The sequence below is a fragment of the Mustela putorius genome, unplaced genomic scaffold (genome assembly GCF_011764305.1).
Source record: "Mustela putorius furo isolate JIRA1106 unplaced genomic scaffold, ASM1176430v1.1 tig00003976_pilon_pilon_pilon, whole genome shotgun sequence".
NCBI lineage: Eukaryota > Metazoa > Chordata > Mammalia > Carnivora > Mustelidae > Mustela > Mustela putorius.
Window position 1 is genome coordinate 7,227,556 of NW_025422118.1, and position 24,319 is coordinate 7,251,874.

Here is a 24,319-nt window from a genome sequence, read left to right on the forward strand (position 1 = left end):
TGTTTTCTAGAAGGTATGGTAGACCTTCTAGAAAACACGCAGGGAGCAAAAACCAGAGTGACTCTGGATTCTAGACTCCCACTGCGAAGAAGACCTGTGGCTCCATCCGCCTTTTATATCTGCCATGACAGCACAGGGCCTATAGCCCGATAAATGTTCACGGAACATTTGTCCCTTAAGTAAAGAAAGACACAAGTACAAACGTCGGTGAGACTTGGCAGTAGGGGCTGATCTCCTTTCCTGAGCACTTTTTCACGTGGCTTTGCCTGTTAGAGTTCAGGGTAGTCCAGGACCCAATGTGTGTATCACACCATCCAAGGTGACTGAGGACATAAAAGATGCCACCTGTGTCATCTGAGGTCACCAGAATCAAGAACATGGACTAAATCCTACTCAGGCTACCGTGCAAGAGCTTTCTGTCAACCACAGAGCAGACAAGAGACAATTTCTTCTTCCAACTAATTTCCTTCACTGTTTCTTCACCGCCTTTAGCAAATGGATCTGGACAGCAAGAATGCCACACACAGGCTCTTCTGCTTAAGACCACACAGGATGTCACTCTCCCTCCTGGGACCAGGTCTGGTCCTGGGAGTCACTTACCTCAGCCGCAGGGACTCCCTCGGGCGGTCGGCAATGCAGCACTATCATGCCTTCAATGGGAACCTCCCTTCCCTGTGGATCTTGTTCAAAGTTTTTCCGTAAATCTGATGGGGGAGAAAAAAAAAGTATGAGGTCCATGACAATTTGCTCTAGGGCCAGTATTATTCATATTTGTTCCAAATACAATAAAATAGTGAGCTTAACCTCAAAAACTAGATATAGACAGAGAAGTCTGGGTTTCAGGAATTCCTGGAGAAGAAAATCGTTTTCCCAAATACTCACAAGCACATTGGAAATAAACCTTAACGGCACTTCCTAATGCTCTACACTGACGTGAAGGAGAAAAGACTTAGTGGGGGAGCAGAACGAAAACAAACAAAAAGCAACTCATCATTCCCCGAGTCTCTGCCAGCGTAATCTGCTTAGCAGCTGATGAAACACTTGGCCTAATAAATTGCTATCCACAGCTATTATGCAGTGGAGATGCACGTGATTTTTTTTTTTTTTTATTAACTGAAGAATGCCTTATTTATCTGTAACCTCTGCCTTTCTCTTAACCCTCTAGGGGGCTCCAGAAGATGATAATAGAGTGAGATTATCTATTAGTCTTTTATGCGTAACCAGGGAGAATGGGGCAATGTCCAACCACAACAAAATCTATAACCCATCCAAGCAAACATATAATTAAAAAATACAAGGCCCTCCAGTCAAACAGCGATGCTGGGTATCCGTGTAGTGCCCTTCACGGAAGGCTCGAGGCACTTTGCAAACAAGCTGCACTATTAACCTTTTACACACGAAAGGGTGATGCTCGAGAGGTTAATTGGCTTGCCAGTGGTCACAGAGAACATCAATGCCAGCGAGGGCGAAACAGTCACTGAGCTTCCGGACAGCCAGTCTCTGCCTGCTAACCAGCCAAACATTCCCAGGAAAAAGGACACAGAGTTGCGAGAGGAAACGCTTTGCTTTGTGTGGCTTTCCACGTGAGCCTCTGTTTCAAGAACCAAAGTGGGAGTTGGCCTCTGCTTTTGCTCTGAGGTGTCACCACAACCCTTTGATAATTTTACACCTCAGGCTTAACTCTTGCTGTCATTCAAAATTGTGGGATGGTCGAGCTGGAGCGAAGACAGCTTTATGAGTCTTTCTCGATGTAAATGATTCCCCCTCCCTCTCAGACAATGTCTTTTTCTCCAATTGAGTATCTCAAATTACAGGCTGTGGATTTATTGATTTAATTTTCTTTAGTGCTTACAATAACATGAAATATGCTCCCTGTAAAGAGCAGAGCTCCGGAATCAGTTACATTTTTACAAATTGTATAAATACATTAAACTTGCTTTTAGCAAATCAGAAACACTGGGTGAATATCAAGCGGAGTAATCCATGTATCCACTTTCTTCCGAATTCTGCTCTTAATGTTTTCCCTCCCAGAGGCAACCGATGTCTTTTGTCAGTAATGCTATGAGTAGAGATCTTCATGAGTATATATGAGGCAAAAGATCTGAACAGTGTTTGCACGGCAGGCAGGGGACAGGATCCTTCTTCTCTCTCCTCTGCTATCCCCCCGAATCCTAAAGCTATCTTCATTCTATTCGAGATCCGTAAACTGCCATAGCCCTTATGATTTGGAATTTCTGACTCTAAGGGGGATGAGGGTCACCTGACTTATGATAAAAGTGAGTGAGAAACTGTGGGTAAAGACCACAATGAAAAATCTCCCACTGCCTGGACCCCTGGACCACCACGTCTCCTTTGCTCTCCCCACAAGGAAGCTGTGAGCCCCAAATGCCTCCTCCCTCGCGTTCATTTAGTCATCAGGACCGCACGGAAATCAGCCTAGAGTACTGTGTGAGGGTGACTCCAGCATGAGTTTTGCTAACACTCACTTTGCTGATGGAAACAGTGGAGTTTGGGTGGCTATTTTTGTTTGGTTTCTTTGCCATTTTGTTTTCTTTGATTGCTTTGTTTTCTAAAGGAAGCCTCTCTTCGTGCTGTTACAGAACGGTTACAGCTGTGACAACACCAAATACTGTATATTCAACCGGATGAAGCACAGAAAACGGAGGGTGGGAATTTCTACTCCATCTTCTACGCCCATTGCCTTTCTTTGCTCAGAAGAAATGGGCAAGGTAGCAAAATGCAGAGTTCATGGTCAGCTCAGCACTCCACGATGTGAATATGGAGACAGATGAAAAGAAAATGAGAGCGAAATCATTTTCCCTCCCCATCCCCAACTGCTCAAAAAAGAAATAAATATGTATATTGAAAAAGGAAACCCAGTATTGACCCTGGGATGTAAGCAAAGGTACTTGGAAAGAAATTCTGAGGAAGTTCTAACAGATCTCATCCAGCCAGGACCGAACTAAAGAAGGGACCTACCCAACCTTTTGCTCTTCCCCACTGACAGTGGAAATCACTGGAAGGGTTCCAACAAGAAGCATCTAACACTCTTCAGTGTGGAGATACAAAGATTAAAGATTAATCAGCAACAGACTACGGGGTCAGGGTAAAAATGCAGTGTCGTGTATCAGGATTCTAACAAGCAGCCAACCACGAACACCATCACACCGAGGGAGAAAGCATGTATCAATGAGTCCTGGTCTATACCAGAGCCTGGTGGAGAGAGCTCTGGCATTTGTGATTCCCAAGAAGGGCAAACAGACCTGAAAAATTCCAGCTAGCTACTAAATGTATCAAAAACCATGGAAATTAACTCTTAGACACAGATGTACAGGCTTCCAGCTCTACCTCTGATTCTCGCCACAGGTCGCCCAACCTAGTTAAGTCTCTGAATTGGCAAAACCAAGTATTCTTATCATCTATGTTAGTTCCAAGGCTTGAAAAATTCAGATAGGAACCCATGCAACTTCCCACAGTAGGGAAACCATCCCCCGCCATATAAAAAGAATTCTACAAATAAAGGAGGCAAACCATAGAACTAAGATTGAGTAGCTTCCTCTAAGACAAGAAACAAGAGGCATTTTTGGATAACTTCTAATTTAAGCTCTTTAAAGTCAAAAGGAAATAGCAACTGAGAATCTAGAGTAGGGAGTTATAAATAGGATAACATCTGAGATCAAGAAAACTGCCACTATGCAGGGGGAAGAAAAAAACAACATAAGTGCTGAGTTAGAAATATACATATCATGAAGACGGTAAACAGCATTCTGAATACTGCAGAAAATCAAACTAGGGAGGATCCAGGCAGGAAATTTAAAAAGGCAAAGGGGGACAGGGGGGCCAAAAGAAGAGTTTGGGGTAATGGAGCTGCACAGCGCTGGGTACTGGTGCTAGCACCTAAGGAACTTGGAAGAGGGAGCCAAGTCAAGACCCTGACTTCGGAAGAAAGACTGCCCATCACCTTGGTGCTGACGCTTCTGCGGGGTCTGACAAAGCTGGCTCTGGAAGTACTGGGGGGAAATGGTAAGCTGGAAACAAGAAGTAACTGCCACTTCCAGGTTCCAGAATGAAGAAATTCTCCCAGGAGCAGGGGGTGGTGGCTCCTGATACTGACCTAGGCAGAAAATTAACAAGCAGCAAGCTTTCTCCCTCTTCCACTGTTCAGTCCCCTCTGGCACCTCCTGCTGGTGAAACCTTGTAGGGAGCCGGGATCCAGCAAAGAAGTCCCCAGCCCCAGCTTTACAAACTGTAAAGCAGTGGTTTTAGAGGCAAGAGATAAAAGCTCTGTAACCAACAAAATCCAGTTTAAGAAACTTCCTCTAGCAGAACTTTTGTAACTGCTTACCCTTATTTGCTTTCCTCACTAGATCATCAGTTCTCAGAAGGGGGGCTTTATTTCTGGGATAGTCACCCACAGGTTCCCAGTGCCTACTAAACACCTGATACAGAGCACGTCCTTAATAAATATATGTTGAATGAATGAGTGAAAGGGAAATGATAAAATGATGATAAATTTACCAGAAAATAAAATAAATAACATTGAGATAGAAAAATACAATATTAAATATAATTGGAATTTTAGAAGGAAACAACAAGCTGAAAGAAAATACATAATCATCATTTTAATAATGATAATAGTTCTTCTCTGAGCTGTAGAAAGACTTGAGTTTGCAAAAGAGCTCACTGGATACAAGGTAAAATAGTCTTAAAAAGAAAAAAAGAAAGATCCTAAATATGTCATGGTTGAAATTTTGAATTTTAACAAAATTGAGAAAAATATACACATAATAATTTCATAAGTATCTTAGGAGTAAATAAACAGATATAACTAACGATATCATGGACCTGAAGAATTCATATTGTTAAAATTTCTATACTATCCAAAACCATCAATAGATTCAATACAAACCATATAAAAACTCCAATGGCATTTTTCACTGAAATAGAAAAAAAAATTTCTGAAACTCACATGGAACCACAAATGACCTTGAAAAGTCAAAGAAATCTTGAAACAAAAAAGAACAAGGCTAGAGGCACCATATGTTGATTTCAAATTACATTACAAAGCTACAGTTATCAAAACAATATAGTATCAGCACAGAAACAGACACACAGATCAATGAAATAGAATCGAGAGCCCAGAAATAAAACCTCAAGTATACAGATAACTAATATTTAACAAGGAAGCCAATTATACTAAATGAGGAAAGGAACTCTCTTCAATTACAGGTGGTGGGAAAATTGGATAACTGCATGTGAAAGAATTATACTGGACTCCTATATTTTAACACTCACAAAAATTAACTCAAAATGGATTAAAGACTTGGGGTGCCTAGGCAGCTGTCAGTTAAGTGCCTGCCTTCATCGCAAGTCATGATCCCAGGGTCCAGGGCCTGAGCCACAAGACAGGCTTCCCTCTCAGCAGGAACTCTGCTTCTCCCTCTCCCTCTGCTGCTCCCCACCACTCATTCTTGAGCTCTCTCTTTCTCTCTCTAAAATAAAATCCCTAAAAAAAAAAGAAGACGACGATGACGATGACGAAGAAGAAATCAATGAAAGACTTAAATGAATGACCTAAAACCATCAATGACTAGAAGAAAACCTAGGAGGAAAAAACTTCTTGACCTCGGGCCTTGACAACAACTTTTGGAGACAACAAAAACACAAGCAGCAAAAGGAAAAACAACCGCTCAGTACTGGATTAAATTTAAACATTTTGTGCAGCAAACTAAATGATCAATAAGGTAGAAAAGCAACTTACAGAATGGTAGAAAATATCTGCAAACCATATGTCTGATAAGGGGCTGATCTCCAAAAGACACAAAGAATTCATTCGACTCAGCAACAAAATAAACAATCCATTAAAGAGAGGGCAAATGACTCAGAAAAACATTTTTCCAAAGAAGACATACCAATGGCCAACAGGTATGTGAAAAGATGCTCAACATCATTAATCATTAGACAAATGCAAATCAAATCCACGGTGAGATATCACCTCACTCCTGTTAGCATTGCTGTCACCAAAAAGACAAGAGAAAAAGGTTGACTAGAATTTGGAGGAAAAGGAACCTTGCATACTGTTGGTGGGAATGTAAATTGCCACAGCCCCTGTGGAAAACAGTATGGATGTTCCTCCAAAACTTAAACACAGAACTACCACAGGATGCAGCAATGTCATTCCTAGATGTATATATCCGAAGGAAATAAAAATCACTATCTCAAAAAAGATGTTGACACCCTATGCTCATTGCAACATTATTGGCAAAAACATGGAAACGACCTAAGTGTACATCAGCAGATGAATGGATAGAGTCTGTGTGTGTGTGTGTGATAGATATACTCCCATATACATATATATATATATATATATATATATATATATTCATTTAGCTTTAAGAAAAGAACCAAATCCTGCCATTTGTGACAACACAGATGGACATTAAGGGCATTATCCTAAGTGAAATAAGTCAAAGAAAGATAAATACTGTATGATTTGGAAGACAAAAAAGCTGAACTCACAAATAAGGAGTAGATTCATGGTTGCCAAGGGCTGGGGAGTGAGGGAAATGCAAAATGGAGGTTAGTTAAAGTGTTACAACGTCTAGTTACAAGATGAGTAAATTCTGGGGACCTGACATACAACATGGTGAATATAGTTCATAATGCTGTACCAGACACTTGGAAGTTACTGAGAGAGTAAATTTTAAGTGTTCTTACTACTAAAGAAGGAAAAAAAAATGTAGCTATGTGAGGTGATGGATATATTAACTAACCTTATTGTGGTAATCATTCCATAATACAAACATGTACCAAATCATCACAAATCCTAAGTTATACAATGATATTTGTCAGATATAGCTCAATACAACTACATAAATTTTTTTAAAAAAGTAACTGACAGGGCACCTGGGTGGCTCAGTGGGTTAAAGCCTCTGCCTTCGGCTCAGGGCAGGATGCCAGGGTCCTGGGTTCGAGCCCCGGGTTGGGCTCCCTGCTCAGCTGGAAGCCTGCTTCTCCCTCTCCCATTCCCCCTTCTTGTGTTCCCTCTCTCACGTGTCTTTCTCTGTCAAATGAATGAATAAAACCTTAAAAAAAAAAGTAACTGACAATGAAACAAAAATCAGGCTATGACTGAAACTTTTTCCTATATTAGCATATACCAGAGTATAATTAATCATATCTGTGTTTTTATTTTTGAGGACAAAAATGCATGGGCACTAATTTTTTATTCCCAAACAAGTTATTATACGTGAGCAAACTAACAATTATATCGTCTCAGACATGACAGGGCCAAGAGAGATTGTAATCAGCCACATACCCTTCCTGGAAACATCACCTTCGTAGATGAGGCTCAAAGCAATGAATTAAATATTCAGAAGTTGTGGTTTCAAAAACTTGGCAGTGGCCAAGAAAAAACACCTTAAAATGTTTACACCTAATTTTTTTTTAATATAGCAAGGAATATTCATGTAATTATCCCAAAACTATGGAAAGAGAAAGGCATAACACATAATAATCGGGCGTGATAATTAAGGATAAGGATTTAAACTCCTAGGTCATCTCTTTCAGAACTCTAGCAGGGAAGACTGAACACTTTAGTGGAAGAAGGTGGGAGTGGAGACCGAGTATCTCTTTGAATTCTGGGTCTGTCACCTACAGAACCTTGATTCCATAAATATCTTTAGCTCTCTCTGCCTTTGGCTCCTCATCTGTAAAATGAAGACAATAATTTCTATTACATATAGTTTTTTTGAGCATTAAATGTTAATATGTTCAACATCTTTTCAAGAGCAGGGTACAAAATATGGGTTAGTCAAGGTCAGAGATATGACTAAATCCTATTATGAGACCGTGACGATGAAAAAGGGTTGGCTTTTTCAGAAATCAGATATACATATTAATTATAAAATTTAGAGCATTTTCCAAAGACACTCAAATGAAAAGTGTAAGTTAGTATATGGTAAAACCACAGCAGTAGTAAAATACCTACTGGGTCTTAAGATGGGGAAGACGATTCTAAACAAAATGAAAGGAAGAATGCTTGGGGAAATGATTGGCAAATAATTGTTTTGGCAGATACTGTTAAAATTAAATTGTTTCACTCTCAAACATTACAAGCAGCATTACAGGCAGAGGTTTGATAGCCTTAATACATAAAGGGTACTCTTGAAAGAAGTGGGAAAGATAAATACCCTAATATAAAATGGCAAAGTGATATTTCCGCAAAATTTACAAAGAAGAGATATAAAGGGCTAATAAAGATAAATAGAAGACCCAACAGAACTCATTATAAAGAAATGTCCATTTAAAAAACACCAACGGGTCTTTTTACTTTTCCAAACACGCTTTCGTTTGTCCATTTCTTTAAGTACTAATCCCTAGAATTAGTGTGAAGGGGCGCCTGGGTAGCTCAGTCAGTTAAGCGTCTGCGTTTGGCTCAGGTCATGATCCTATGCTTTGGAGATGGAGCCCTGGGGTTGGGTTGGCTCCTGCTCAGGGCTGCAGGGGGTCGGCTTCTCCTTCTGCTCCTAGCCCTGCTCCTGCTCTCTCTCTCTCTCTCAAACAAATAAGTAAAAGAAAGGGAAGAGAAGAGAAAGAGAAAGTGTGGAAAACCAGATAGGCAATACTGCTAGAGGGAGTGAAAATAGGTCAGCATGAAAAGCTAGCTTTATGTGTCAAAATCACTTTACAAGTTCATTTATACGTTCAATTTCTTTTTTTTTTTAAGATTTTATTTATTTATCAGAGAGAGCGAGTGCACAAGCAGGCAGAGTGGCAGGCAGAGGTGGAGAGAGAAGCAGGCTTCCTGCCGAGCAAGGATCCCGACTCAGGACTCAATCCCAGGACCCTGGGATCATGACCTGAGCCGAAGGCAGTGGCTCAACCAACTGAGCCACCCAGGCATCCCTTATATGTTCAACTTCTAATGAATAAATATGTAGCATATCCATACCATGGGATGTTATTTGGTAATAAGAAGAAATAAAATATTGAAGTACATATTGCAACACAGATGAATCTTGAAAATAATATGCTCAGTGAATGAAGCTGGACACCAAAGACCACATATTGTATGATTCCGTTTATATGAAATGTCCAGAATAGGCAAGTCCAGGGACTGAGAAAGACAAGTGATTGTCTAGCATTGCAGGCAGCTGCGGTGGAGGGTGGGGGAAATATCACAGTTAATGGGTACAGTTTTATTTTTTGGTGTGATGTAAGTTTCTAAAACAGACTCGTGATGGTTGCACAGCTCTGAGAACACGCTAAAAACTATTAAAATGTAGACTTTAAATAGAGGCACTGGTGGCAAGGTATTGGGGATTATATCTTAATAAAGTTATTATTTAAAAGGGTTCATTTACATAATTCAAGAAACCCTTTTCTAAGAAAAGGACAACAGAGCTACCTAGAAAAATATGGTATGGGAACATTGCTCAAATCATCAGTTATAATGCTGAACCTTTGCTAACATTTTAAATGTTCAATAATACAATACTGGCTAACATCTTCTGGTGCATTCATATAATGGAATACTATGCAGATGTTAAAAAACTGAAAGATTATTGTAAATTTCAACTAAATGTTTGAAAAAATTACTACATGAGATAAAATAGCATGGAGCAAATGGTCTCTTTTATGTATTTTTTAATATGTGAGATCTGGCCTCCTCAAATGTAATAATTCTGTTTTTATAGAATGTATCAACTTCCAAATAAAAGTAAGTACATCTACATACAAACTGGCTTTGGTAGGCACACCTCCTAATTTGCCTTCACGTTTTCAGTGTATGTGCAATAGCATCCTTCACCCACTCACGCTGTGGACCATGGGCCACTTTTGTATCAGGCAGGGAGGTGCTTTACTGAACTTGACACACCAACTCAGCCCTCCCACAGAATATATGACAGCAGAGAGAAGAGACATGAAACAAATTAAGATGTATATAAATGAATGAGGAGACAGATCTACCACAGTGGACCCTACATTAATCTAGTGATCCCAGGAAAGTTCCTTGAGAAAATTCTAGGTAAACAGAGGTAGAACATCACCCAGCCTACATAATGTACACTGTACCACTTTTACTGTTTCAATCAGGCATTTACTGGCTTTTTTTTTTTTTGCACATAGATGCTCTCGTTTCTTTTTTGCAAGTCTCTGCAAAATGCCTGCCTAGCTACCCCTCTTTCCATAAGTTATCACATCACATAAGGACACTCTTTTATTAGACTGGGTCTTCTATTCATATATATTGAGAGGGTGGAATATAAATAGATTTCCACTCTCCGATCTCACTTACAATCATGCTCACACGGCCTCTGGAAAGAAGAGAAATAATAATTTTCACGTTATTTTGTATAAGGGAACTGAACCAAACTACATCTATACACAGCAAGATTGAAGGTTTTAAATTTTTAAAATAGCAACTGGTGTGGGATTACTCTATGTGTTATAGGAAAAGCCCTAAAGAGAAACAATTCAACATGTCAGCGATCTGCTACTGGATGAGTCTGGGTGTACCAATTCTCTTCTTCATTGGTTTCTGCATTTTCTAAAATTTCTGCAATGAACATAGATTATTTTTATAGCCGGAAAAAATACTGCCCCAAAAAAGTCACTCTTTCCTAGGAGTTGTCAGGATTCTCTAAAGTAGATCAAAGTGAATCAGAAACCAGGGAAGAAGGACGCTTTGTTTCATTTTATTGTAGCAAGTTTCACTCTTACCATGTTCATAAAGGAAACAAGGAGGACTCTATTTTTCAACCTTTTGTCAATTCTAAAATATTCTTTTTAAATTTGACTAACAGGAATCTGTGCACGAGGTCAAAATTTTTCATTTGTTGTGTTCACTGACTTGCCTCTAGTACCTAGCAGGGTATACAGTAGCCACTCAATAAGTACTCGTTGAATGAATGAATGAGTTTCCATTTCATCTCCTTCGAATGATTATGAACTTCTATACAACTAGACCTCCAATAGTTATGACTAGAAAAAACAAAACCATGAAGAGATAAATATACTATAATAATGTTAAAGTAACATTTCCCATGAGTATGCGCGTGCACACGCACACGTGGGCACATGTGCTAACGATGCTAACAGGACTGGCACTGACCAACGTGGAGAATTTCCCTGGCTACTTCCGCTCCTTCTTCACCCCACCGCCCAGTCCCGCTCCACGGCAGAATGCCATCGAGGCACAAAGTGGCTGGAAACAAGGACAGCAGAAGGGAAGAGGCGAACAAGGTGATGAAGCCAGGTATTTGGCTAACCTATAAATCCTCTCATCAGCACCAGGATCATCCCGAGTCAGCAGCACCTGCCAATAAGCAGTCCATCTGGGGCGAGGCCATGGGAAGCGGCAAGCCTCCCCTTCCTCACCCCATGCCCTCCTTGGCCTTTTTCTCATTTTCCTTTCATGCTACTATGTTAGAAAAGTCATTGTAGCACAAGAAAATCAATAAAAATTCAATTCCGAATAATAGTTCTTTGCGGCTCAGCAACACCAGGGACTTATCGGCTCATTCAATGTTCTGGCAGTTAATGCAATGAAATAAAAATAATTTACTCATTCAAACCAAATCAGCCAGTGAAAAATCATAGTCATTTTTTTAATAGTCATAGTCATAGTCATTTGTTAAGATTGCAGGAGGATGGTACCATGTCCCATTAGCGTCCAACCACACTGGTATGCAAATCGGCGCGGAATCTCTCCCACTCATATTTTTCGGAAGGAACAACAAACCCCATTTGTCATACATAAAAGAAATTTGTAACTTAGCCAAATACAGCTCATTTGTTGGGGTAAAGGGGCTGGTTCAAAGGCAGAACAGATGGATGCCAGCAAAATGAAAAGTCAAGGCCCAGTGCCCCCACTTGGTTCTGCCTCAGCCCTCCAGCCTTTAGGTGGTTACGGCCTAAGATGTCAGCTCCTAACTCCAGTTCCCTGAGGAAGCATATAAAAGGCTTCCTGTCAGATCCATGCCTTCCTCTGTATGTGCTTTCCTTGCAGGCCTGGCTAAAGCTCTCCGCCTTGCTGAGATCTACGCATTCTGCACATTTCTTGACCGCCGAACCACAGTGAAACCAGACTGTTCCTATCTTTCATTTCATGTCTTCACTGTGGATCTTTTAGTTCTGATTTCACCATGTGTCCCCAAAGGACAACTGGCCCCAAAGTGTAATTCCACATCTATGTCTGTCTTTCCTAAGATCTGTGACTATTGTAGGCTTGCCTCCTGCCGAGTAAATCCTGCAGCACTAGTGAAGGAGGGACACCTCTGGCCATAGTTGAAGTGCATGGGCTTCTCTGTCCTCCCCCTAGCCCCACCCTGGTGCCAAGCCATGAGGGGGCTCTGTTTATGGGAACAAGAAGGCATTTGGCTGATAAAAGGGGTCCTGTATTCAGGGACTCCTCAAGGCTGTTTTTCAGGGACATGGAATAACTCTGGGACTTTGCTAGATCCCCCGTACTGAGCCATCCCTCTGCTGTTCAATGGCTGTTATCCATAAATCATTTTATAACCAGTCCTGTGTGTCACTACCCCTTGCACACTAAGTAGCCTAGTTTGTCAGGCACCAGTGGTGTTGCAAAAGCAGGATTCAGCAATAGGGACACATTACAGCGGGGAGAAACAGCTGCAGCTTTACAAACCACTCGGAGCACTAATTTAACCTGCTCTCTATCAAGCTATTCCCAAGTCAATCCATTCCATTGCATTGGGCCTCTTTTGTCGACAAGGATGCAAAACTTGGAGTCCATCAAAAATTGAGCATTTATTGAAAATCAGAAGGACAAGAATCTTCCTTTTGAGTCCGGGACTGATTGGAAACCAAGAAAGACCAGGCTTGAAAGAGAAAGTGTCACAAACAAGCAGGTCCTAAAGAGGCTGTAACATGACCAAGCAAGGGGATGAAGAGATCCAATGTGATTCTATGTGCTGGGTGACTGCATAGTCCTCTTAGCACAGAGGTGGCCTTAGTCACTTGCACCCGCTCTCATCAAAGGCCTCTGCTTCTCTGTTGCTTACACTCACGCATGTCTTCTTCTCCTGTCTCAGGCCACCACAACCTGCTTCTTGGTCGCTGTCTGTCCCTTTCTCTTGCCTTGGCCAACCATTGATTCTCTTTCAGGATCAAGTCATCCAAAAGAGCAAGAATCTAGAAGTACATGATCATGTGAAGCCTTCTCGAGAGGGTCTCTCGTACTGAATTTACTCCTATGCAGTCAACCTAAATATGCATTCTTGGTCTGATGGACATGCTAGCGGGCCTTGGAGGGACACAGCATGGCCACTTAGGCTTATCAACACTACCTCCCTCAACAAAGAGATATAGGCAAGACTCCATACAAGGGAACCATGCCTGTAGAAGGATTTCTGAGGTTTGCTTGGACTCCAAGCTCCATTAAAGGCACTTTCTGTGTATTGATTATATTGATTTGGCTCATAGAGGAGAGCTGAAGTTTGACCTAAATAGCAGATCTTCACAAGCTTCAAGAGGGAAAAGTTATTAGGTGAAAATACAGAAATTCTCAGCTCCCTTAGTTTTAAAGCATTCAATCAAATTAGAAAAAGCTAATATCTTGCATATGGTTTCTTTACATCGTTGAACGCTCTCGGGACAGGGCACCCCTAAGCTCCACGACTGCTCTCCCTGCTGTGCTAATGGGGACACAGAATCTGAGATGCAGGGAGAAGGAGACACCGAACCAAAGTGCTTTTGAGGGAGGGGGGAAAAGCGCAGTCCCAGGAATCATCATTGACTAGACCGGGCTGCCCAGCTCTGAAGGTGTATAAAGAAAGGTCACACCGCTCCTCTTCCCACTGTCAGGATTCCCTCTCCCCAGTGTCCCTTAAGTCCTAGCCCCCTCCCAGCTGCACTAGAGTTCCTACAGCTCATCATCCTGATGAACACTCGGATGCAAAACAGACTCCGTCGTTGATGAGACAGAGATTTAAGAGCAACAAAGACATGTTGAATCATTCCTGACTTTCCCGGCACCCTCACAGCCCTCCGCAAGAGATCAGAAGGATGAGAACCAGCAATGAGGTTCAAAAGAGATGACCTAAAAATAACCTGAAGTTTTCCAGACCCACTGTCTCATTAGAATTCAGTACTAGTGCTACTGAGATGTGGGCGGGGGCAGAGCACGGAATAAAAAGTAGAGGAGAGTCCAAAAGAAAAAGCTACCCCAGCAGTAGGGAGTGTATCTTTTTTGTTGTTTTGTTTTGGTTTTTTTTGGTTTGTTTTTTGTTTTTTTGTTTTTCTTTTTTTTTACCTGCCTTGTCAGCTTTCTGATTCTTCCCCCAACTCCAGGCCTCCCTGAAGAAGCCAGGAAGGTCGATCAGCACAGGATGTGGCCAGTGTCTTGAGCATGTCAAACCAACCATATACCACCAAACATCTAGCGCCCCTGCCTCCTACTGGGCCCCATACGGCAATGGAGAGAAAGGAGGAAAAACTGCATTCTGCTTTACTTCGAATGGATCTTGCCAGAACAAGAAGGATCTAAGAGATCACACCAACCAGAAGCTGTGCACCTTTCCGGAAGCAAACGCATTGTGGCTTCAGTGTGGAGAACGGATTTTAAGATGTTAAGAGTGAAAGCAGGGAGGAGAGCATCAGGGTAAAAGAATAACAATTATTAGTAGCAATGGAAAGAAGTGGGCTGGTTCCGGGTGTGTTCTGGAGATAAGGCTGCTACTGGGTGGGATGTGGCTGGAAGAAACGCAGGCCTCAAGGATGACGCCCAGGTCTTGGCAGGAGCCCCTGAGGGGCCACTAACTGGGCCAGGAAAGACTGGAGGACACACACAGATTTGCAGCAGTGTTGACGGCGTGAAAACCAACAGAATTCTCTTTGGCACGTATTATGTTAAGGATGCTTCCCAAATATCCAAGGATATACGAGGTGGGCCGTGGGTAGAGAAGTCAGGAGAGGAGGTGTAAGGTCAGGGCTGAGAGTCATCCACAGTCCACAGACAGGACCTGAAGCCATGGAGGAAGAGCTTTCACCTTGGGTGAGTCTGTGGCTTGAGGAGAGAAAAGGTTTCAGGAGGGAGGCTTAGAGCACCCCAATACTTAGAGGTGGGAAGAGAAGGAGAAACCTGCACAGCACATGGAGTTGTGGGTAGTGAGAAGGAGGAAAGACAGCAACGGTCACTAAAAGCAAGCTTGGGCCCCACCCCCAGAGAGCCCAATGCCGTGGCTCTCCAGCAAGGTCCAATCATCTTAATCTCGAAGCATCTCTCATGTGGATCTCACGTACAGTGGGCTTGGGGGGTTCTATGCAGGAGTGCAGAGCTATGTAATTGAACCCAAAATGCAAAGCCAGCTCCTGACCTCTCCGCCATGCGTTCTGCTGCTCCTGTTCCTTCTCCATCAGCTTTGAGTATAGGAAGCCTATTAATCTTCATGCTTATATTAAATCACTGTCTATTCCTCACAAGGTTAACTCTAGTCATTGCTCTAACTTCTCTATGTGGCCAGATTTTTGGAAAAGGCTGTTCATACCACCTCTGATTCCTCATCTCCTATGGAGACCTAGATCCACCATGATCTCCTAACACCTCCTCTCAGTACACTGCTTTGCCCAGACCCAATGAAGCCTTGACATGATCACATCTCATGGACTCTTCTCACTTCTTACCTTCATCTTTGGATTGTATGAACACTAACGACTGCTGACACCTTCATACAAGTCTACCCTCCCTCTTGGGTCTCCCAGGACCTCTTCAACCTTCCCCCCCCCCCCAAAACCCTGATCTCCTCTGTGTCTCTTTCTCCATTCACCCTTTAACCTTTTACAGAATTTCACTCCTGGACTGCTGTTGTCTTATTCCCCTAAATCTCTCTGGCTCAAGGGAATGGGAGGGCATGGGATTTCGTAAACAAGGCTACAACACTGCCCTGTTCATGTCACTTCAGTGGCACCAGGCCACATCTTGGATGAGTCCAAACTCAACCAAGAATTCAAACACCCTCTTTGATGTGACCCTATCTACTCCTAGTGGCATCTCCTAATTTTCCTAAGTAGTTCATATCATTCCATCTTTCTGCACTTTGGCCCTGTTCTTTAAATTGTTAACCCTTCTCTTTTCTCAGGAAGTAGCTCAGATATCAACTCAGGAAGTGTATCTAAGATCTTGAGAAGCTACAATGTGCCCCTCCTATGGGCTCCCAAAACACAATGAAGTTACTGACCACTAACCATGCTTCACTGAAAATACTTGTTCCTAACACAGCCCTTCCCTAGACTGTAAACTCTTCAAAGGAAGGGATGGAATTTGATTAATGGTTGTGCCATCTAGAATATGACAGAATTATTCATGATTGGCTAACACTTCTACATCTAACTTAGCTTTTCTTTGCTACTTATCATCTAGAATGTCATCGTTCTTGTGGAGAGATGCAAGACTAATTTAATACTATCACTAAACTCAGAGTCCTCGAAGATTAACAAAGTTTTATTTTTGTTTTGCTTAACAGCTGCTTGTATTATCTGTCAGAAGGTTTCCTTAGTTGAGATCAGTGAAATCTGTATCCTCTTCCCCGCTACACTAAAGTGTTTACAGAAACGGCCATTTTCTAGGAAGTCGAAGGTTTATCGTTACCACAAGAGCAGCCTGGTGGTGCTAAAAAGGTGGTGGCCATATTTTTGCCAATTCTTCTTGGTCAAATAATGGTCAGTAAAAGTAGCACAAAGGAATATTATTTGGGGAATCTGGTGTACTCAACTGGGCACAAGTGAAGCCAAGGTAGCACCATTTCCATCAATTCCAACCATTCTACTCTGTTCACAGATTTACAACATCTTATTGTTCTCCTATGGGCAGAGGAGAACAAATTCATATCTCCCCTGCATTGATGGCCAGAGCCTAGAAAGATGGGACACAACATGGCTTTAAAGTTTCAAGTTGCATATTCACACAATTTAAGAAAAATTTACCTTCTACTCCTTGAATCCATGTTTATATCTGACTGACCTAAAAGGGTAATATAGCTGATGCTACAGAGAGGCAGCTTGTCCATTGGAGGCTTCTCATCTCCCCAGAACATCCCTGTGTTGTTACACACAGGGCTGGCATTTTGAAAGACACGTGAAGTTAAAAATGACCTATTATGTAAAACACTCCTCAATTTAGGCTTGGTCCAATGTTTTCCTATGGTTAAATACAGATTAGACATTTCTGGAGGAAACATCAATAAGTGATTCAATCTGCTCTGTCCCTCACATCGAGAGACATACACTGTAGACAGGTCCCATTACTGTGAGGTCAACACCCATCACTTGATAAAGATGGTAGATGGCAGGATTTTCCACTGAAAAGCTATATATTTCCCTTTGGTAATCATTAAGTATCTTGTGGAGAGATACTTCGAGTTTATATCAATATCCTGTTACTCCTGAAACTTTTCTCTAGTTTAAGCATCCGTGATACTTGTCTAAATCAATGAATATTATGATGGTGCTAAATAATGATTTTCCATTTATCCATTTATTCTACTCTAAGGAAGAGCTCTCACTTTGCACCCATTTATTTATATGTTCATTCAGTCATTTTTCAAAACACCAGTATGGATTTTTGGATTATGGACGGAGTTGTCATCTGTCATTACCAATTATTCTGAAACTCAAATTGTCCCAGATTTGGCCAGTGGGAGTCCTTTCTAGTTGGCTGAGATCTCCTCTTTACATGCTCAAATTGAGGGACGTTATACAAAATAACTGACATTTACGCTTCACTCAAGGTCATGCATGACAAAGGAAGACTGAGGAATTATCTGGATTAAAAAAAGCTAAAGTGACCTTTTAACTGAACATAATCCATGATGTAGGTTTTTTGTTATTGTTTGAAAGGATGTTACTGAGCCATTGATGCACCATGAACCAGGTTTCAGGATTAGATGCCAGCACTGTATCCATGTTAATTTCTTCCTAATTGTACTATATCTAATTATTCTTCATAATTTTACTACTAGTTAGGTCAGAAAATATCTTTGCTCTTTAAAAACAGACACAATGAAGTATTTAAGGGAAAGGGGGCATGACGTCTACAGTTGAATCTTAAACATGTCAGAAAATAAACGATAATAAATCATACATAAACACAGAAGGAGACAGAACGCCAAAGCAAAGGTGGTAAAATGTTAACATTTCAAGATTCTCAGTCAAAGACTTAGGGAGACTCTTTGTACTATATTGTAACTTTCCTGAAGTCTGAAATTATGTCAACATAGAAAAAAACATTAAAAACCTCTATGAGTGCATACTTCACTATCCACCGAATGCAGTAATTCCTTCTAGAGAACCCCCGGCAGACATGTACCCCTTGCTGGCCTGTGCACAGTTCACAAGAGAACAGGACCTGTTCTCCAAAAGAAAAACGCTTTGTCAACGAACATTTCCAGGTGCCAACTTGACCCCAATCATGCATTTGAAAACTTAGAGCCTATGATGCTTCCTCTGGCTTTGGAATAAAACAGAATGATCCTGTTCCCAATTCTACATGGAATCAATGTGAATGGGTCCCTGATCTTTCTAGGCCAATTATTCCCTTTTTATATCAACATTACTTATATGCAGTGATTTCTTGAACCATCACATTACTGCCAGTCACAGCCAGCTTCGTGGGCATGGGGCCAGGGGCTTGCCCGGGCCCCCCTGAAAGATCCCATGTGGGTGGCTTCAAAATTTTAATTTTGGAACAAGGGGCCCACACCATCATTTTGTACCCAGTCCCACAAATTATGTACCTAGTCCTGCTGCCACAAGGCTATGTGTAAATCAGACAAATATGAACAGGAGCCTTGGGAAAAAAAATCACCTCTGTACCGAGAAAAACCAGTCCCTAACTTCAGGTGACTGCAGTCATGTTTCAGGTACCTGTCCTGGCTGGTGGGGTGCTGGCTGCATTTCAACCCCCATTCCCTTCCCTGGATAGATGCTCCCATACAGTGCCCAGCTTTGTGAGGAGGCCCCGACTCTCATATCTTCGATGATATTCATAGAACACTGACCTTCGACACCACCGGTTTGAACTGCACAGGTCCATTTACGTGTGGATTTTTTTCTGTATATACAGTACAGAACTATAAATGAAAATCCATTCTCTTTGTGATTTTCTTAATAGCATTTCCCTTTCCCCGGCATGCTTAAACTATAAGAATACAGTTTATGATACACAAAACATACAAAATATTTGTTAGTTGATTTTGTTATCTGTAAGGCTTCCTGTCAACAGGCTATAACAGGTAAGTTACTGGGAGTCCTAAGTTCTAAAGGGTGGATTTTCTTACTGCACAGGATGGGGGTGGGGGTCAGTGCCCCTAATTCCCACAGTGTTCAAGAGTCCACTATAAATTAATTTCAGTGTAAAGGAAATGACTGGCCTTTGGTAAAATAATATTTTTAAATATTATTATAGTAATAATAAATAATATTTAAATAATATTTAAATAAATAAATAATAGTAAAATATTTTCTCTTCACTTTGGCCATGTTCTCCCATGAAGAGGGGGAGGAAGGCTTCCAGCTTCTGTGGAATTTTGACCAAGTGATGAGAGGCCTTAACAATTTTTTCCCCATAACTTGGGAGCAAATTCCCTGTGCTGAAAAGAGAGGAAGGAAAACAGTGCGCGCAGAGCTGGTGGACTTGGCCTCCTTCGGAGCCACGCACTGCCTATCAGAGTTGCCTGGTTGTAATGTTTCACCTACTTGACCCTTTCTTTATGGCAGTAAAGATCATTAGGAGTATGCACGAGGCAGGGAGGCCAGACGTGATCCTTATAATAACGTCCTGCTGTGCTACGGCTTTGCTGAGAAGCCAGATGTCCCGTTAGTACCATGGCACAATTGTGACAAACCACTAACAAATGTCCTTGCATAGAATCAGACCTGACACTGATGAGGTCGCCTTTTCAAACCAAACGGTCATTCCGAATACCAGGAATGTGACATCGCAGTAGGTTCACAGGTCAGGACAAGTGAGGGTGATACACTTGAATCTTAAAGCAGGTTCCATCCTAGGAAGGGAAATAAATCCACAAATAACTTCAAAATAACTATGATTCTGGGCAAATTATAAGAAGTACCGTGGGACAAGTACTAAAGAAATTGCTAGGAGAACTCAGAAGTGGATATTTAGATCTTATTATTGATTTTGAAGCTGGAGATGCTACTGGGCAGGGTGGTGTAGTGTTGGGGGGGGTATCTTTGTCAATGGCTCAGCTGGCTTGCCGGGTGCTGAGGTCGGCTAGCATGAAGGGATTAGTTAACTGGGTTTCAGAGAGGAGACAGCATACAAGATGGGCCTTGGATGTGGGAATTCAGTGGGAAGTGGTAGGAGTGCAAAGTGGGGCTGAAAATACACTCCAGGGAGGACAAAGAATATGAGCACGTCACAGAGGGGAAGAATGGGTCTCACATCCCAGAATCGGAGCTGGGCTAACTTAGTGGGAGCTCCGCACAGCTGCATGACTTGAGGTGGGAGACAAGGCTGGAAATGTAGGTTAAGGCTGCATCTGCATGCCAGGCAGACGCGCCTCTATTTATTCCCACATCTAATGTGCTGTCGGGAGGGGGGGGGGTCACTGACAGTTTTGAGCAGGTGAAATGGTCAGAGCCATGAAGCTGAGATCCATAATGCAGGTTTAATTAGATGTCTCTCTTCTACAGTTTTCAAAAAGAAACCACCGCCCCCCTAAAAGAAACAAATAAAAATAATACCGTTTTCACGGTGTGCCTATAAAATTAGGTAGAGACAGTTCCCTGGCTTTACATGAGGTCTTCCTTTAAACTCTCCACTCATTCTTGGCACAACAGCACTGATATTTTAGGAGAGCATCAAATAAGCAGCTTGTTTAAATTATATTCAGGATGTATATTTTATAGATCTTTCAAAAAAAAAAAAAAGAACAAAACAGTGGTATCCTGCTGTGTTTCATTCCAGGGGGCCAACTTGTTATGGGACTATGAGAGCCACAGGCTTCCCCTCTTTCGAGCCCCAGCTAGAATCTTCTAGCCCAGTAAAGGCTCAAGTCTCAAGCAGCATTTGACCGACCAAGGGTTAATGATAAAGGCAAAACATTTTGTAAGCGGATGAAGAAGAGGGAGAAAAATAGGAACGAAAAGCAACAGCTAGGCAGCCAAATGTTCACTCATGAAAGTAAACAACTACGAATAATTGAATATTCTCAGTTTTGACAACCGTCCAGCAGCAGAAGTAACAGATGCCACAGCGGCCCGGCTACCTCCAGCTGGATTGAATCAGACCAGCGAGAGAAGGCCCGTGGGAGTCCCTCCCTGGAGATGGGCTTCTGCCAGGCCGGTGGGGGTGGCGTGGGGGGTGGCTTTATTTATTTATTTTTACCTTTAGAAAATCACTTTTGAAACGGGGCCTCAGCTATTTCCAGCCCCAGGCATTTGGAAGGTGGCCAACATGTCCCTGACACAGTGTGAAATTATGAAGGAAAATACAATAGTTTAAGATGACAGGCACTTTGGCTACAAAAACAAAGCCCGTCCTGTTTTCTAGAGGCTGGGTTGTGGCTTCATGTGTGTGTGCATGTGCATATGTGTACACATACACACACACACACACACACACATATATATGCCTGTGTGTATATATAATACATACAACTTATATGCATTGAAGTATATTCAATAAATGCAATAACATTACCATGAGGAGGAATTTACTCAGAAACAGAATAGAAAAGCAATCACTGCTTTCCTTAAGGAAACACTTCAATGCGTGTGAACTTTTCTATGTTGGTTCTCAAATTCCATCCGATAGAGAGGAATCAACAGGGCTTAGTAGCAAGAGTAGTGAGGAGGGGGAAAAGAGTATCCTATCTGGTTCCACGTCTGCCATCTGCTGGGTGGACCCCCGGTCAAGCCAACCTAACCTTCCTGAACACCACTTATTCAGCTATTGAAGGAGGCAGTTGGACGAATGGGTTAAATCAACATTTCCCAAAGAGTGCTTCATAAAGGGGCACCTGGGCGGCTCAGTGGGTTAAAGCCTCTGCCTTTGGATCAGGTCATGATTCCAGGGTCCTGGGATTGAGCCCCACATTGGGCTCCCTGCTCAGTGGGGAGTGTGCTTCCTCCTCTTTCTCTCTCTGCCTGCCTCTCTGCATACTTGTGATCTGTCAAATAAATAAATAAAAATCTTAAAAAAAAAAAAAAAGAGTGCTTCATAAAGGTGTTTTTGGATTTTGTGTTTGTTTTGTTTGTTTGTGGGGGCTCTTGCTACTCAAAGTATGGTCCATCCTCGTTTGTATAGTGGTGAGTATCCCCGCCTGTCAAAGTATGGTCCACTGGCAGCATCCTCTAGGAACTCTTACAAATAATAGAACCTTAGACCTCGAACCAGACTTCCAGAGTCATTTTATTTGAATCACTTGTATTTTAATAGGATCCCAATTGATTTTCATGCATGTTAAAGTTTGAGGAGCACTGTCCCTGGGCAGGATGTCCAAAGGTTACCAGATCACAGAATCGTCCGGGTAACATTGTACAAACACAGCTTTCCTAGTCCCTCCTCCAGAATTGGGTCCAACAGGCCGGATGCAGATGCCAGGAATCTACACATCTAATTGATAACCGATGTGGGTCCATGTCAAAAAAAGTACGTGTTAAATAAATTTAAAAAATTGTATTTATTCTGTTTCCCTTTAAGATCAAATCATGTCTAAATGGTATCATGCCAGTGAGTTTCCTGATATTCTTGATTACCTAATATGACCACGTCAAGGCACGCCAGTCCCTTGGCTGAAGGCCCCAACTGCCACGAAGGTTTTGCCTGCTGCAGTTTCAAAACTTAAATTGTGAATGCATCATCGGTTCAATGTAGGAAACATACGGAGCTCTGATGTTGAACGACAATAACTTAATGAATAATATAAAAATGATACTAATTTTGCGAAGTCCCCTCAAGACAATTGTCATCAGATTCATAAGCTACATTCATCTATCAAAATCCTTATTTAGCACATTAAGATGTCTTTAGTACTTCAAAAACCAATCTTAAAAAGAAGAAACACAGTGACAATTATATCCAATTTGGCTTTTCATTTATTGGGAATAAAGACTATCCTCATGTGCAATGTGTTATTTGCTGGGAAGTACTTGCAAATAGCAGCCAGAAATCTTATTTCAACAAAACATGAAAGTTATTAAAAAAAAAAAAGAGAGAGAGAGAGAGCGCCTTCCCCTCCACCCTGCCACGAGCAAATGAAAAGAATTTCAAGCAAGGTCCTAAAGGCAGTTTTTCCCTCCACTTTTGATGCCATTAAACATAGTTAAATTTCAATTTACATTTTAATGTACACTGGTCTCCAAGTCAAATGCAATATTTAATGACAAATCATATCTTGACTTGCATAAATAATTTTAAATTAAAGGATGTGTCACTTGATATACACAAAAAATTAAAAATATGTTTAAATATGGGAGATTGTCTTAACTGTATAACATAGGTTTAATGATCAATTTTTTAAACTTAGAAATCACATGCTTATCATATTCTCATGTGCATATCATATACAAGAATGACAAAATGATTTTTTTTAATCCCTGACGAGACTGGGAAGATTATTACCACAAAAGTATCAGATGATGCAAAAAAGGCAGGAAATGATAGAACAGGGTTTTCCATTTGTCGTGTTCCTCGGTCCTATCCTACTTGGCAGAGCTGTATCCTAGGGCTGCCTGAGAATCGGATTTTTAGAGTCTATAAAGCCACAACCTGCAGAAAATTTGCTAAGACACTACAATTATAATTCCGTGCAATTAGTTTCAGTAAGTAGAAGACACCTACTGAGAAGTGATTCCATTTCTCAAGTACGTCTTAAAACAATAGCTAATGACTGAGAAGGGCCAACTCTCTGTGCCAGGTAGAGATTTATACACTTTCTAGTTATTGATACTTGTAACACTCGCAATAACTCAATGAACTAGGCGCCCTTTTTCCACTGGAGACATTAAGACACAGGGAGATGAATAACTTGCCCACCATCACAAAACCAACTATGGGAACCGGAAACCGAGAGGAATGCAGCACCTGGCTTCAGTGACAGGTGACACTGGAACTGCAGGGGCAACGTCCCACGTCAGAGTGAGGTTGACATGTAGAACAGCCAAGTGCCTGGACGGATGCGGTGGACATGATCAAAGGTTACGGGACACGAACAAAGGAGAGATAGAGCCATTCTTTGCCAAACTTTGTGAGTGAGGGGAAGCTCCCTGAAGGAGCTTTCTAGCAAGCAGGCAACAATCAGAAACGAAGGGAGCATGTGTGGAGGTGAGA

The 24,319-nt window shown here is 41.7% G+C and overlaps 1 protein-coding gene across 7 annotated transcripts in view; it reads right to left on the reverse strand.

The window, feature by feature from the left end:
• Positions 1-24,319, reverse strand: part of UNC5D (unc-5 netrin receptor D) — a 538,042-nt gene that overhangs the window by 193,702 nt on the left and 320,021 nt on the right. For all 7 annotated transcript variants that reach the window (XM_004758268.3, XM_004758266.3, XM_013059292.2 and 4 more), the window contains exon 4: positions 601-704. In XM_004758268.3, the coding sequence (XP_004758325.1) occupies positions 601-704 (104 nt within the window). The remainder of the gene's footprint in view (positions 1-600; positions 705-24,319) is intronic.